The following is a 16931-nucleotide window of genomic DNA, read 5'->3' as shown; positions in this document are numbered from 1 at the left end:
TTTTCTGTTAAAAAAATAAAATTTAATAATAAAAAAGCATAGACTACACAATAAAACAAATTACTTCAGTATTTAAACAATGAAATGCTAATCTCCACTCCAGACTATCTAGTATCATATCACAAGCTCCAGGGCACTATATGGGAATGTTGCTCTAGCTCACATATATCAGACCATATGTAAATGCACTAATAGATTCTGTATTCTTGTTGGTTTTTTATTTGTATATTTAAAACAAGTAGATATTATTGTAATACGAGTATAAAAGATTAAAGTCAGTAGTGTTATTTGAAATATTTGTTCTTTCTAAAACAAACTTTGTAGACATGGGTAAACCATGCGTTTATTTAAATTACAATGCTCTTAATATATTGAGTTCCATAAAATATCTTCTTGTATTTTTGTATGAAAACAAAATTACACATTTACAGTAACCAGTTACTTATAAATGAAAACTTAACAAAACAACAATATGACTTGTATGCATTATTTGCTTGTATGTAACAACTAAACCTTAGCAGAGTACAACAACAGATCATGTGGTTTAAAATTAGTTTCTTAAAAGATAAAATAAAGAGACATTGAATCCTAATATGTTTTCATTATTAAATTATGTATTACTAAAAATACTGAAAAGTCATTTAATAGAGAGCAAATATTTAGTATCTGCTTTTTATAATGATTTAATATGAACTGTAATAAAAAATTACATTGTACTGAATTTGTTTTGCATTTAAAATTATGAATTTCTATTTGAAAACAACATTAAAATTATTGTCAACAAATTGTGTATTTTATAACATAGCATATTAATTGGGAGCATTTATAGTATTGGAAAAACATTTTAAAGTATACACATATTTCAAGTTTGCTTCACTTATAATGTTAATAATATATATTAATTGCTATTGGAAACTAAAATATAACAAAATTCTAAAGCATTTATATTATATGTGCATTTAAAATACAATTAAGCATCACCCTTGCTCTGAAAGTGAAATACAAGTAGATAATATATATATTGTCATGTGCCCAGATGTTAAAGCAGTTTATATCACCAAAACATTTTTTGAAACAATTTTTAAAATTATATAAACATTTACAAGATAAAAAATATAACAAATCAGTTTATCTCTAACAAATAGTCATGTTATCCTAACAGAGACCAATAAATTATTATATGACTTTTTAAACAACATTAATGTAACGTGTCAGTTTGTTTATATCACAGAGGCAAGAGGGGTACTATGTACATCTAGTCTATATTATTATATACAGTTTACAGGATTACAATGGTACATTCAAATTAGTCACACTCAAAACTTGGTGAAAGCCAAAAGAAACTATTATTGTTTTCTAGTAACAAGAAACTAATCATTCTGTAATAAAATTTTCAGTTTCCTTTTCATTACTGAAAATTAAATTAAATTAATTTTTGAGCTATGAATTTAGAAAGTTTAATGGTTTAACATGTATTGTAGGTAGGTATCAACTAAACGATTTTGCCATGTGAAAGTTGTGTAGTTAGTTAAACATAAGTGAACATTGTTATAAGATTACTTAATGACTTTTCCTCCCTAGATATAAAAAAATATTTCAAATTAAAATTTTAAAACTATTGAGATATTTTAATTACAGATACATGCTTATAAATTATCTTAGAAAAGCACGAGATTAATTCGTAGTTCATAAGAATATATCTATTTCACTGAGCAAGAACTTATAAAAGGTTACTATTTTTTTTTATTATAAGAAGATTAAAATAAATTTAAGGTGAATTACATACAAAACTATGTTGTCCTTTCTAAAACAGAAGAGAATTTTCAAAGTACTATTTGGATGAGATCATGATTTGGTACTTCCTTATGAGGCTTGCTTTGTTGCCTATGTAAAAATACCACTTTCGAGCTAGAAAGTCACTGGTTCAATTCTTGGGATGTCCAAAGGGTTTTGTTACTGAATTGGAATCAGTTTTAAATAAAAGTATTTAGTGAAAAAATTTACAATGCTACTATCATACAAACAGCCCTACCAAAAAACTAAACTAATGTTTTATTATGTTACAATTTATATTAATTTTAGCTATTGTTAATATTTATTTTATAAAATACGTGTTTGTAAATCATCTCGGTACAAACTACAAGAGAGAATAATCAAAAGAACCCATATTGAACTCTGTTTGTATTGTTTATTGTTCAGTTTCAAGTGTGACATCAGTGAATGTACGCCTGGGTTGGTGAAGGCTGCTATTGTCATACATGTATGTTAGATGCAGTGAGGAGGAGACAGCTCCTTCCTCTCACTATATATGTCACTTGCGATAGCGAGAGCCCCACCCAACAGGAACCGTACAAAGTTATCCCCGCTGAGTGGTCCCATAGCGTACAGCCCTACCGGGGCCCCACTCACACTGTGAGACCAGGGATCCACTGAGATTGGATTTGACCGACAGTCTAATGTTCTCTCGGGGTCCACCTGTGAACAGTATAATTAATCAATTAGGTGTATATAAACTATTTACATAGAAATAGAAAATTTAACTAACTGTGGTAGTTCATTGCAGAGCAATAATTGAAATGCATTAGTAGATCTACAATTTTTTTGAAAACTTTAGATACAAAAAATTGGAAAATTAATGTATAGATATAAATCTTTTAAAACATCAACAATAACTTAAATTTGTTCCCATATTTTAAATTGTATGTCAGCTATGGTTATGTTTTATATCTTATTTCACTGGATTCATTTAACACTGGTGAGTTATGCATTTTATTTCTTCTGTATAGTCTATTTTCTTTTCTGCACTATAAAAATGTTATAACATAAGTTTAATAAAGATCTTCTGTATTTTTATATTCATTGAATAATCCAGTATTTCACTAACATTCTGGGGAGAGGTTAGGTGAAAATTATAAAAGCAAGCACATGCTTAAAATTTTAATACTTTTTCTTTTAGAGAACGAACATTATTAAGAAACCCCTCCCATGGTACATTGAAGGTTTTTAGTCACACTGCTGGTACTTTCACTTTTTAATTTTTAACACTAGAATAATGTTTACCTTCAGATCACAAATAAATGAAACACTTAAAGGAAAATAATTGTATTGTAATATAGTTTTTTATTTATAGTACACGATTACTATATTCATGACAATGTCTATTGTACACTTGTGTATTTAATGACAATATACTTCTTGATTCTTTAGATGAGAGCTATTTATTCGTATTGTTACTTTTCACTTTCTGAATAGCAAATTAAAATTTGTCCATACGTATGAGTATGAAGAGGTGAAACAAATGATACCAAAACAATTGACATTGGTTGGGTTACGAAACCCCTAACGTTAGTTTGGCCACCTAAGCATTGGTTGGACTGACTCCGTCTTTAGTATCACCTGCTTGTACTCTGGTTATTACATAGTAAATTTAGTCAGCACCTGATGTACTTTTTAAATTATCAAATTAAAAGTTCTTTATGATTTTGCCTTAGTTAAAAATATTTAAGAGTCATAAATAAAGTAATGAAAATAATCTAATTTTCACTGGATTAATGATGCAGTGGATTATACATTGTTTAACTCCTAAAAAAAAACTAGGATTATTTATTGTCACTAGGTACCTGCAAGAAAATTAAGAATATACTCCAAACAAACATCAGGTATAACAAAGGTACTTTAAACAAAATAAATGACAAATGCGTTTGATAGCAAGCATTAATGATTAAACCAGACTCACCGCCAATGTCTGGCCATCCTGAAACTCTGGAGGCAGGAAGGAGAGGTCGGGTCGAGAACCGATGAGTACAGCCATGAGGCTAACCTGGTGTACTACTTGTAGACCACTAGGGGAAACAGTAGTCACCTTCTTACCATCTCCTGCCGAGATGTCAACCACTTTGTGTTGAGGGAATGCAGAGTACTCAGGATATCCCTCTCCACCCGATCTCATCATCTGGTGAACCTAAAATAAATCATTGTTTTTACATTCAGTTTTATTCTGCTATTTACTTCTATCACGTTAAAACCCATTCAAGTAAAACTGCTAGTCATATTAGTAAAATTCATTTTGAGCAAATTAAGATTGTGACAGTATTCTACCTTGTGATATTCAGGATACATGTTCTCGGGGAGAGTCCTCTCCGGGGAGACCTCAGCTCTCCTGAAGATGTGGATGATTGGGAGTGAATGAAACCTCGAGGAGAGAACTGCATCTGCAGCACTGAGTCCAGCACCCACAATACACACTGGATCCACTGTCCGATAGCCTGCAAGCACAGAGTATAATGGAGTTATTGTTTGCATTACTGTAAATTTAAAATTGATCAAAATGAATCTTTGAGTTGGACTGAATATATGAGCACTATAACAATATTTACTGCTATATGTACATTTTTAAACCGTTGTGCCATCATTACTAAATGGTTGTTGGTTTAAAACATAGATTCTATTACAACATATTTTGAAACTATTATATAAAAGAAGCATTCATAAATTAATTTATTAAATTCTTACTCAATATCAATTATCTCGATAGTTTCATTTCTCCTGACATTTACTCAATAACACAGAATTTTTATAATTAACTGATTGGACAGTTGTTGAATTTAGGACCCAATTGAGAAATCTTACTGGCACTGGAATTTAAAACAAATATATTATGATATTTTAAATACCTTATTTCATTTATCAAAAATCATAAGACTGTTTTAGGTTTCTGTATTTTAAAATTCATAATATTCAGAAGAAAGTTTAAATTTACGTTGCTACAAAATAAATCGTTAAACTTTTGTAATTGCGCTTTAATTTTAATTTTTGAACTCATGTATAAAATTGTAAACCATATTTGAAATATGTAGTATTTTGAGAAAATATAAATATTGGGTATCTGATTCATATATTATGTTACTTATAAAAATATCAAGTTGTGTAATCAATATTAAGATGTTGTGGACCTTTGTTAAGCTTCAAACTATTTGGTAGAACAAGTATTAGCAAAACTAGGTGTTCATGCTGCCAAAAATAGAAATATATGTTCCTTTATTCAGTGAAATAAGTACTAATGTAATAAAAAATATTTTTAGCTTATTATAAAAATGAACTTATAGAAATCCTGCATGATGGGAAGGAAAATAACAAAATATACATTAATTGACTCTGAAATAATTATTTAGTGGCTATAAGCATAGCACCAATGACATATAAACAAATTAAGTACGTGAAATTACCATGACAAACTTCCAGCAAGCAAGTGATCAAAACCTGCAAATCATCTACCTAAATAGAGAGTCACATTGGCAAGAGAATGATTTTTAATAGCTGCTGATGACATGGTAATAAACAAAGAAGAAGGAAAATATGCTTCATATTACCTGATAGTACAATCTTAACATTTTAAGTAGTGTCTCAACCATTTTGTTCCATTTACATTATGCATAATTCAAAATTCAATTCTTGCAAACATAGAATATTTAGGTGTCAATAGGTAGGTTAATATTATCTTAATAAATATTCCAAATTGTTGGTTACTCTCCTACCTTCTTTAATACCTGGGTTTTCCTTGACCAATTCAATCAATGCCTTTTCAAAATCTGCAAGATCATGGAAGACCCAGGATGGATGGGAGAGCTCTCCTGGAACGTTTAGAAAGTTGTGCAGATCTGTAGAGCCTGTGGCCAGCACGACTGAGCGACAGACATATAAGAATGGTGCGTTGGTGACTGTGTCGTAGCCCTCCACTGCCCACCGCGCAGACATGTGACAGTGACAGTGACAGTGACAGGTGGCAGTCTCCGCCTCCGAGTCAATCTCCCCTGGCTGTGGAAACACACCATTTTCAACCTAATTCAAATTAGAATTTAGATCATAATAATTTTACACTCTAGGCTATACCAAAATATTAATAATTTTGTTTGAGTTTTTTTAGAGTACATCAATTATATTTAATCTCTAAACTGCGAGTTATCTCGCCTCCTCCCCCACTAAAAAATTATATTAGGTGTCAGGGGAGGGTCGGGGAACTGGATAGCGAGTTACCTAGAAGGACGCCAACAGCTTGTAGAATTACAAACATCAACAAATGGTAAGAAGACATCCTTCAAATCCACCTTTCAACCCTCAAATAGAGGAGTACCACAAGGCTCAGTTTTGGGCCCTTTTCTGTTTGTCCTTTTTACCAATGATTTTCCAAATTCCATAAATTATAACTCTGTAATGTATGCCGATGACACTACTCTCCTTCTAACCACAAATACTGCTGAAGAGCTCCACTCTGACATAATATCATCAACGCAAGAAACACTTCACTACTGTCTCCAAAACGACCTGGTAATAAATCCAAAAAAGACAACCTGCATAAACTTTAGTAGGCGACTGGACGAGATACCAAAAATTCCTGATCTCTTGGTAGAAAAAGAAGCCAAATTACTGGGAGTTACCATAGACTCTGATCTTTCCTGGACTACTCATGTCAATAATTTGAGCAAGAAGCTGGCATCAGGAGTTTTTGTTGTGAGAAGAATGAAGTGGATTGGAGGACTCGATATAGCGAAAGCAGCCTACTACGCCTTGATTGAATCCCACATTAGGTATGGTTTGATAGTGTGGGGTGGCACAACCAAACAAAACCTAAATAGAATCCTAGTCCTACAAAAGAAAGCAATAAGAACACTTGCTGATCTAAAACCAACAGAGAGTTGTAGAGAATCTTTCAAAGCACTAGGAATTCTAACAGTGATAAGTCTCTATATCCACACTGTTGTTACCCACACACACCAGCAGGACTACAGACGAGGGGAGAATATCCACCACTACAACACGAGACGAGCAAAAGACTACATACTTCCACTACACCACACTACACAGTACAGCAAGAAGCCGTCGTACATCGGACGTAAACTGTATAATGCACTACCAGAATCACTGAAGAACCTGAACACCCAACAACTGAAGAGACAACTACAGGACTGGCTGGTGGAACGACCGCTATACACATTGGAGGAATTCTTCACCATGACACAAACCTACTAATTTTGTAAAGCAAGAAGCATGAAGACAATTCTGTATTTTGACGCCATTACATTTTCTTGATGAAATTGTAAATAAAGCATTTTGATTGATTGATTGATTGATTGATTGATTGCGTGAAAGATGAATTTTAGTTTTATAGAATAATTCATTGTTGTAGACTGATGCAATATAGTATTTGTTTGGGAACATTGTTTGGTATTCAACTTTTACTGTGGATTCTCATAAGTAACCATATTGTAGTAAATAATTTCAAATATCGTCTAGTCAGTTATACAAGAATATAATACGATACAATAGCTCACAATAGAGTAGTACAATAACTCACTTCTCTTGAAAGAAGAAATTTATGACTGTCTTGCAAACCTGTTCCCCATATTTTACCATTCCAGTACCTTACTTGACTGATCAGCGAAACCATAATAAAGAGACTAAAGCAATAATAAATCTGAGACAGGTTATTGACCAATCTCTTCAGGTTAGACCTAATCTCTTCATAATTAAACTTTTATCTAAACTATCCTCTAATTCATCTTACCCCTCTTACTAAAGATAACAATCTTTGCAAAGAATGCCCAAAGAACAAATAAAATTGAATATACAGAGTAACGCAGTAGAGTGATGCGATTAGGTACTGTTTATTGTTTATAATTGGATATTACAACTTAAGCCTATTTAAGTATTGAGCAGAATAAATGTAGACTAATTGAGTATTTTAATAATACACAGTGGTAGTCAATACGTGGTTTGGATAGTATATACACCTGAGAGGCAAGCCCTCCAATTGGGCGAACAGAGGTAACAACCACTCCACTGCGGAAGTACTTGGAGAGTCTCATGAGCCTAACATAGTCTCTGTAGTAGGCAGCAACTGAGGCCACAGGTACACGGCGAGTGGATGTCACGGGGCTGCCGTTGCGAGCCTCCCAACGCCGGAACTCCAATCCAGGGAGTTCCATCCATGAATTGAGACTTATCGTCAACACATTCCCATCCATTGCCTGTAAGAGAGACAGCGTGTAAGGAAAGTAAATCTTGTTCTGATAGGAACTATATAAAATTTGTTACCATAGTTAAATGGATTCAAAGCTAGCTTAAATTCATATGAAACGCTACCAACTGAAATATAACATTACGTCACTTTGAACTTTATAGCATATATGCACAGAAATAAAAGAAAATGAGGTTACCTGCCAGGCACCACCAGGAGGACCCTTGCCCAATACAATGTGATCTACAGCCTTATCAGCATGAGGGCGCCACCTCAGCAGTTGTGGCGTGTCCAGTCCTGCATCAGCACCTGGGTGAGTTAGACAGTCCACCAGCACTGATACTGGGTTATTAGAGCGTCCCTCTAGACCCTGTAACATGCCACATACACGTTTATACCAGCACGTCAACAACTGTGGCGTGTCCAGTCCTGCTTCAGATAACAGGTGAATTAGGCAGTCCATCAACATTACGTTAATAACCCTAAAGTTGAGAATTAAAAAATTTGTAGGTTATGTAATAACATTAAATCAGAATATATTTGGTGGACTTCAGACATGCATATCATACAAAATAGATGTGAGGAATTAACTAAAAAATTTGAAACGGGATGACCCATCAAGTGAGGCACCAAATTAAATATCTTGCTGAGACCAACTTGAGAAATCAGTCTTTTGATCACCCTGTTCAAAATAAGCACCATTTAAACAAATTTAAAATTTAATTAAACGTTATGTTTGATAAAGTCAGACAAACGCTTACAGTATGTTACGGTGGTAAACATTATGTATTTAGTTGACCTTTCACTTAATACAACAATGTACGGTATCTGGACTTTATTGTTGAAGCCACTGTGTATGCTTTTAAAACCTTTAGTTTTCAAATTCTTTTTTATCAAGAAATTTAAAATGATATGCCATGTAATGGTGTTATTTTTAAACTATGTTTATCCGTCCCTCAAAACAGGATTTTTTGCAACAAATAATTGATACCTCTCTCTGTGTGTGAGATGATTGGCGCTCTCGGCTTGTGGAAGTGTATCTTTAAAGTGGTCATGCTCGCTTATGGGTAAAGGGATTTTGTTGAAATAAGTACAGTTGGAATTGTTATACAAATTTCAAAATAGTTGGTATCTTTAAAAATGTGTATAACCTAAGTAAAACACCTGATGCCTATAAAAAGACAAAATGTTTGCTGCTTCCAGCTTGTGCAAGCATACATTTAAAGTGATTGTGTTCACCTATGCATTGACGGATTTTGTTGAAATAAATACCTTTGGATTTGTAATAAAATTGCTGAAATAGTTAGCATTTAGTAAATTTTTTATAACTATACTGGTTTTTTATTATGTTAGTTGACTTTGTTATTAAAGAAAATAACACAACATTTTTTTAATTTTCCTCTTATTTATTTATACCTATGTGTCAAAGCTTATCTATCTTATGAGATAATAATTTTTTAAATAAAAGACACAAAATGGCGGCTAAACGAGGTATTTCTTGACCATGTTTATGTGACATTTATTGTTTGCAATGATGAGTACTATCAGTAACAGAAGTTTGTGACACCCTTTTGTGAACTCTCTGTATGTGTGTGTATGTGTGTGTGTGTGTGTGTGTGTGTGTGTGTGTGTGTGTGTGTGTGTGTGTGTGTGTGTGTGTGTTTTACAAATGGTATAATACGAATATGTTACTCTAAGGTCGAATTGTTTACATTTTCTTAAAATCTCACAACTTGCATATATGCTTTAATTTAATATTTTAAATTACTTTTCTTAATTTCTTTTTGGGTGTGCTGACTCTTTTGAAAAGTGTGGTCTTAGCTATAAAATTTGTCTTCTTGAAAAATGTACATGAAATAAAATTAAGTCTCATTTTATTAGGACTCATGTGACAATGAGCATAACAGGGGTGGTGAAAGTCGTCACATCTAATACTAATACCACTAATACTGAATCCTCAGTCTTCTGTAAATGCAAAGAAATTTAAAATGACTCTGACCAAATTAATCTAATCTATCTTTTGGGTTTTGATTGTGAAACGGAAACTACATAGACCAATTTCAGCTGTAATCTAGACAATTATATAACCATATCTCACTTACAGTATGAGACAGATAGATTGCTTATCTCTAAAGTGGTTATGTACCTGTTTAACACACATCTTGATTAAACATATATAGCACCCAAGATACACAAACCAAGATTGTTAACCCTTGGTGAGGTGCATGATTTGTATTATCAGCGGTTCAACTGATAGAAAACTTTCATTTGATTTTGTACTTAGCAATTGAAATTGCTTTAGCATGAAAAATATCAAATAATAATAGTTTCTGTAAGTTTATTTTAAATCCAATTATTGTATTATGAAATATTACACTATACTAGGTATTAATATTCTTATACATTGTATGTAAATCTATATGTAAAAATTCAAAGTTTTACTCTACTGGTATTTTCTACTGATAACTAGTGTGTATGTATTTTATTTGAACAGCACAGTTTGTAAAGTATTAGATCTATTGCAATAAACAATATTAACACACCCAGGTACAAAGACTACTTTTAAAATAAACAAAAACTATATTTTAGGAATTTTCCATTGGAATAAAAATTAGTACAGAAAATTAGAGGAAATTCCCAAAGACATTGGAAAAAGTCAGTGCAGAATCAGGAAATTGGGTCATAAGATAGCTGTCGTTGAAGCAGATGCTTGTATCATCAGAGTTAATTTGGTAACTATTGGAAATATTATGTTGCAGACCAACAACTAAAAATCAAAACTTTACTGTATTAATTGCTTTATAACACATAACATATTACATTGAATAAAAACTCTCCAGCTGTCTCTGGAATACCAAATGCCTTGCTAGTTGTTTTTATTAATATAACAGGATTTTTTATATTTGTCATACAAAATCCTATCTTTTAAAACTATTTATTGTCAACAACAGTCATTAAACAAAGTATTTTTATTAGTTATCCTAGTGTATTTTAATTGCTGTTCTGTACTTTGCATAATTAAACAAAAATACTGTAATGGTTTTTGTAATTTTTTCTTAACCCTTTGAGTGCCACGGGTATTTTCCGAAGGCATATGCATAAAGTGCCACGCTGTTTTTCGCATATTTGTAAGCTTTTGGGAAAAAAGCTGTTGTAAAATAACTACCAAACAGATTTCCATAATTTTTTTGTTGTTGTTTTTCTTATTAAAATGCAGAATATGATACATATCGTTACAAATAAAATTTGATTTATAAAAATATAAAAATTTCAGTATTTATAAAAAAAGTTTTTTACTTTTGTATAAAAAGTTAAGTTTCGACCTAATTTGCGTGTATACTGTATTTTTAAGATTTTTTTTCTTTATACCATGATAAAGGCCATATGATTCTAAATAAAACCCATGTGTAATATCTTATTCTAGAATTTTTAAAACATGGCATTATATGTATTAACAAAATGCTGCCAGGTACCGACATTTTATAAACTGTATTTCATTTGTCAGAGTTCAGAAATTACTTAGTAATGATCTAGTTTTCCCAATAAATCTAATAAATCATTAATACAACACAAATAAATATGATTAGTAAATTTAAAAAGAAATACTTCCTAACATATTTACGTAAAAGTTTACATTTACTAAATAATAAAACTAATAATATTTACACTGAAAACTCACGTTTTTTCGCTTGAACACAACTCAAATCATACATTACTTTTGTAAAGAAATACAGTAAAATACTGTATAATTTACTATTTTATTTTGTATTTACTCAAATGCTTGGTTATCGGCACATAAACAACAAGAAATGCCGTTACGCAACACGGTACTCGTCCGCTACGTCGCGTCGCGTGACTGGAAGACAGAATCATCGCACAGGTAATTATCACAGCCCACTATTTTTGGACGAGTTTTCCTTATCAGAGATCAAAATAAACTTCATTATACGTTCCTTCTTCCATAAAGAATCTAAAAATACTCGATGAGTCATACTTCCTATCTCCAAATCGTCTTCAAATAAACACAGGAATTACCTGACATTTTCGAATAATGAAACGTTGTTCTTATAGTTTTTGATTTAATTGATTGTCGTAATAACTTGTAAATTCCAAAATAGATTAAATAAAGTAAGTTGTTCTTAATACTATAATTTATTTTGTCCCCGATAAGGAAAACTCGTCCAAAAATAGTGGCTTCTTGATAAGTACCCAAACAACATAAGTTTTACAGATAAAATAGTAGAGAAACAACATAAAACTCGTATTTATTGATAGTTTGAAACCTATTGAATACAGCCGCCTGATTATTTGGCCAAAATAATCTTGTACTATATAAAATATTATCGAAATACGAAACGTCAAAATTGGCGACGCTGGCACTTTATGCACTTTTCATACCGTCAAAATTAGCGACGCTGTGGCACTCAAAGGGTAACAGTACTCATTTTATTATAGTTTTTGTTATAAAATTTAAAATATTTTAGTGACTGAAATGAACATTTGTTAACAAATACCAACCTGAGATAAAAACTTGAGATCCTGGTGAATGAGAGAGCGAGTGTGTCGTGAAGAGTGAAGACGGGCAGTCAACATCTCGTCAGGGTGGGCAAGATTATTGTAGTAGGGCCAGTTTCCTGCCAGCATGTATGACAGGCCCAGGCCAGATGGTCCATTACCTGCGAGCATTCACTATTCACAGAATCAAATAATATCTGATACAGAAAATTATGAATATTTGCTAGTGGGCCTTTAAACCAGGCTTTCACTGGACCACTAAGCATGCAAACCATTATATTACAAAATCCTCACTTTATATTCATAAATTATTTTACTAAAATTTAGATAATTTCTTATCACATATCCATTTTGATAATCAAAGTCCATGTGTGAACAGATAAATATCATACTGGTTCAATTGTTCTAATGTACTAGTCTAACAATTTTAAAATAATTTACATCTTGAGCTATGCTTACGTTAAATTTCCCCCCAGCTCCTTGTAGATTATCCTCCATTAGGTGTGAAGAGTCACTAACTACCTTAAAAATTATTTCTTTAGTCCAGTATACATTTACTAAGTTTCACAACTTCAGCCAAGACAAGAATATTAAACCATTTAGAACAGGACGTACATTGTATATGTTTCGAACTTTAAACCAACATAATTTTTTAAAGAGTGAACCTTTTGAGATCGGATTTGTGGCATTGTACTCTACTAATAGACACCTTTAATTTGATGTACTACTGGACCCATGCTTCATTTAAGATTTTCTTCTGACTCCTAACGAGCCATCCCCCTGACATGACAAAAAATAATAATTACTTCAATAAGTAGACTTATAGGTGCAGTAATGATTTACCAAGTCTTATTGCTTTACCTGTAATCGCTTGGGAATTATCAAGCCTTTATCAAGGAATATTTTTACATCCTGTATATTGTACTTGATATAAATTCCAATTTAAATATTTGTAAATTTATATTTTATACCTTAAATTTATTATTATTTTTGTTTTACTTTATGATGAAAAAATTAAATACAATAAAATATATTAATATTGTAATTTTTTCTTGTTTGTTTTTGCAAACTTACAAGTGAATGAAAACTCAAAACATATTCTGCAGGTCATTTTCCATGTGGCTTTTCAGTAACTGGTATTGATATGAATATGTTTTAGCTGTTAGCTATTACTCTAAAAGAAAATAAAAAAGTCTGTTAAAAGTTAAACCTTCTTTAATTGTATACATTGATATTTATAGGTGGAGTTTGATTATTTTGAACACTGGTAGAAATATTTGAAAATGTTGGGACTATGTTTTGTGACATGTAATGTTTCTACTTTTCTCAAGAATAAGAGTATAAATTAAAGTTTTGAATATTTAAATGTAAGATACAAAAAAATTCTTTACTATACCATATTGTATCTTTTACTTTTTGTAAAACAAAATATTTTGTATTTCAATACCAATTAACTAGCTAATTAACACAGTACAAGTCATTGAAATAACCATTTTTGCAATTCAGTATTACTTATCTCATATGAAGAAGAATTTCTACAGTACACGGAAAGAAAATAATTTAATACTCTACTTAAAGAAAATTTACACATTTATAAATCATCTCTGAAAGAATTTGTTAATAATCAACAATTCTTTAAATTCAAAAGTATATTACAATATGAAATTATGTGTTCTGCTTGGATAAAATTGATTACATATTGTTCCAATACTTCACTTAATACACAACTTAAGTGGTATATTATCTGGCTTATAAAGCTGTTGTTTGTAAGACATAAATAAATACAGGAATTACACAATGCAAACTCCCTGAACTTTTTAAATAGCTTTACTGTGTAAAAAAAGATATTAGGACATTTATGTAAAGTTCCACATTAAAAAAAATCCTATCCCTGCATTAGTCTAAGTATTGGAGGAAATGCAAAATAAAATTTAATATCCACACCATCAACTGTACTTTTTAAAGGTTTTTTATGATTAAAAAAAAACTGATGATTAAAGTAAACGGTCAGTAAAGAAGACATGACTACTAATATATAGGCAGGTATTATTAAGTATTGTGCAAGTCATTTAGGCCTTGTTGTGCAATCCTGAGTTGACTGCCTATCCTACTTACCGACGACGACGACCTCCTTGTAGATGGCATCGGAGGAAATGGTAGAGTGAGCGCAACCGTTCAAGTCTCTCATTTTTTGTTACTTTACTTAAAATTATATGTAAAAAATATCACAGATGCTTTCAAATAAGTCAAGGGTTCGGGATGAGCGAGTGGGTATAGAGCAAACCTGTAACAGAGAGAAAGGCGGAATGAGCATATATCAGCAGTAAGCTACTAAAAACTACTGCTAATCTTATCTGTGCAATTGCTATATCCCCACTCATATCGCGTCCTGGGGTGGGGGTCCGGTGCTTCAATCACGTAGATATGTATTTGATGACATCATTGTAATTTACTGCAGATATGTGATCACTGGGATTGTCTTGTCTTGTGACTTGGTGGCTGGTTTGTAAACAAACGTTGGCTATATTGACGTGCGTTATTTATTTAGTTTGACATGTGTTTGAAGGCCTGTGGCACGCGAATGCTTCCTTGATCGTATTGTATTTTCTCACCTCGAGATTGTTTACTTCTGTTAATTCAAGAATAACAAAACAATACCAAGTACAATGATTAAAATTATGGGTCTTTAAGCTGACTCTATCAAACTTAGCGTCCAATCAATGTTAGAGTTGTACCTATGTTTATAACATACCAAATAAGGGCAGTATTGTTAGGTTTTGCTGGCGTCGATGTTATGTTGCATCAAAGTTAAACTAGTAATATCAAAATTAAAGATGGGCCATCCTTTATGAGTTGATCTATTATCTACCATGTTGGGAAATTCGGGGAAGGGTAACTTTAAAATTGTTCCAGGTTATGTTATTATATACGAGTATTCTCAATTAAAATTTTGACATTCGAGTGTACATAAAAAGGTTAGAGGGAGATGATTAATTTTAAAACAAATTATATATTCCATTGGATAATTCACTACATAAATAATTATGTACTACAGGTTGGATGACAGGTTATTCGTAAATCTGATAAGTAATCTTTTCACGCCCAAGAACATAAGTAACTTATAGACAGGATACAAGAGATCTTAATATAAGAAGAAATAAGTAAATATGTACAGCTTATTTGTAAAGTGCAGCTACATTGTTAGTAAAACAATCAAAAGGAACATTAGCAGGTATAGCTAATTAAAGTAATGAGTTATAATCACACAAAACTTTCCGCATGCCTGCTACTGTTAACAACAAACACATTGTAGCACATAAAAACTATAATCGATATGTTATATATTTAATTTATCTACATAATTTATTTGGATAAGAAATCTATTTGAACTTATCCATAAATCTTAATACGTTCACAACCAAGACCAAATAAGGAAAAATAATTTTGAGGTTGAATATTTTCACGAAACTGTCAAAACAAAACACTTGTTTTGACACGTGACCGCGATATGACTGTACCGTTTTAAAGTAAACTTATGACCGCTTCTCTACACACCTATCGGAAAATTCCACTTACGTGTACAGTAACCTACGTATTCAATCTTATCTGAAAGGTTTTTTGTGTGTTGGTGCCAATTATTCTTTCACTTAATGACGCCTCACGTGAAACTGACAAGCACGCCTACTTGTAGGTACATTTTGGCAATCAGTGTCCTATTTTGGGGTTTATTACTAAGTTAAAACTTGATTAAGACAAATTTCTTAAAATATACTTTGGCTTTTTAAATTTTTTATACGACACGACAGACTTATTTGATTTTATCAAACTAATTAGAAATAACTTTCTCCTTTCCCCCCTTCCACCACACCACCTGTCATCTCCATTTTCAAATTAGTAGTTCGAGCCAATTAAATATATTTCGCGTGCCGGATAGTTTAATTTAAGTTGTTAATTAAATTATTGTTATTATTTCGTTTGTCTCTATACCTTAGCGTGCAAAACAAACTGAAATTAGTTTCTGTAAAGGACATCGTCTCTAGCCTACACACAAGCTGCTTGCCCATGTAGGCTAATTTCCGATAAAATATACATTCAGAAATTACAATGTTTTAATATCTTTGCTGACAAATTAATTTTTTGCAGACATGTTTGTATGCACCAATGTATCGATATGAGAATTGTGAAAGTAAACTTACATTTAATTTCAACTAAGATTACTGTAAATACGTAGAGTAGGCTAACCGAACGTAAGTTCTCGGTTAGATGTACGTAAAACTGGCTGACAAGTATCATTACGTTAAAAAAACTTAAGAAATCTGTAAGATAATAGATTTGTCTGTGTGTGGTCAAGCTAAATAATTATTTTGGCGCAGATATACTAGATGTTTGTTCTTTTTTTCTA

At 31.7% G+C, this 16931-nt stretch overlaps 1 protein-coding gene across 3 annotated transcripts in view; it reads right to left on the bottom strand.

Annotated features, from left to right (window-relative positions):
- The window catches only part of LOC124368092 (oxidative stress-induced growth inhibitor 2-like), a 68898-nt gene continuing 51967 nt past the window's right edge, over nt 1-16931 (bottom strand). The window contains exons 1-9 of one of the 3 annotated variants that reach the window (XM_046825374.1): nt 14907-15046; nt 14645-14813; nt 12533-12690; nt 8214-8384; nt 7788-8024; nt 5535-5814; nt 4099-4265; nt 3737-3961; nt 1-2475 (exon numbers count right to left, since the gene is read on the bottom strand). In XM_046825374.1, the coding sequence (XP_046681330.1) occupies nt 2266-2475; nt 3737-3961; nt 4099-4265; nt 5535-5814; nt 7788-8024; nt 8214-8384; nt 12533-12690; nt 14645-14717 (1521 nt within the window). In that variant the 5' untranslated portion in view covers nt 14718-14813; nt 14907-15046 and the 3' untranslated portion in view covers nt 1-2265. Of the gene's footprint in view, nt 2476-3736; nt 3962-4098; nt 4266-5534; nt 5815-7787; nt 8025-8213; nt 8385-12532; nt 12691-14644; nt 14814-14906; nt 15047-16931 lie in introns of those variants that run through there. The other 2 variants (XM_046825368.1, XM_046825379.1) reach the window with 2 other exon arrangements.

The sequence above is a fragment of the Homalodisca vitripennis genome, chromosome 1, assembly GCF_021130785.1.
Source record: "Homalodisca vitripennis isolate AUS2020 chromosome 1, UT_GWSS_2.1, whole genome shotgun sequence".
In the NCBI taxonomy this organism is placed as follows: domain Eukaryota; kingdom Metazoa; phylum Arthropoda; class Insecta; order Hemiptera; family Cicadellidae; genus Homalodisca; species Homalodisca vitripennis.
Note: the sequence above shows the minus strand (reverse complement) of the source record. Positions and strands in the feature narration are given on the sequence as shown.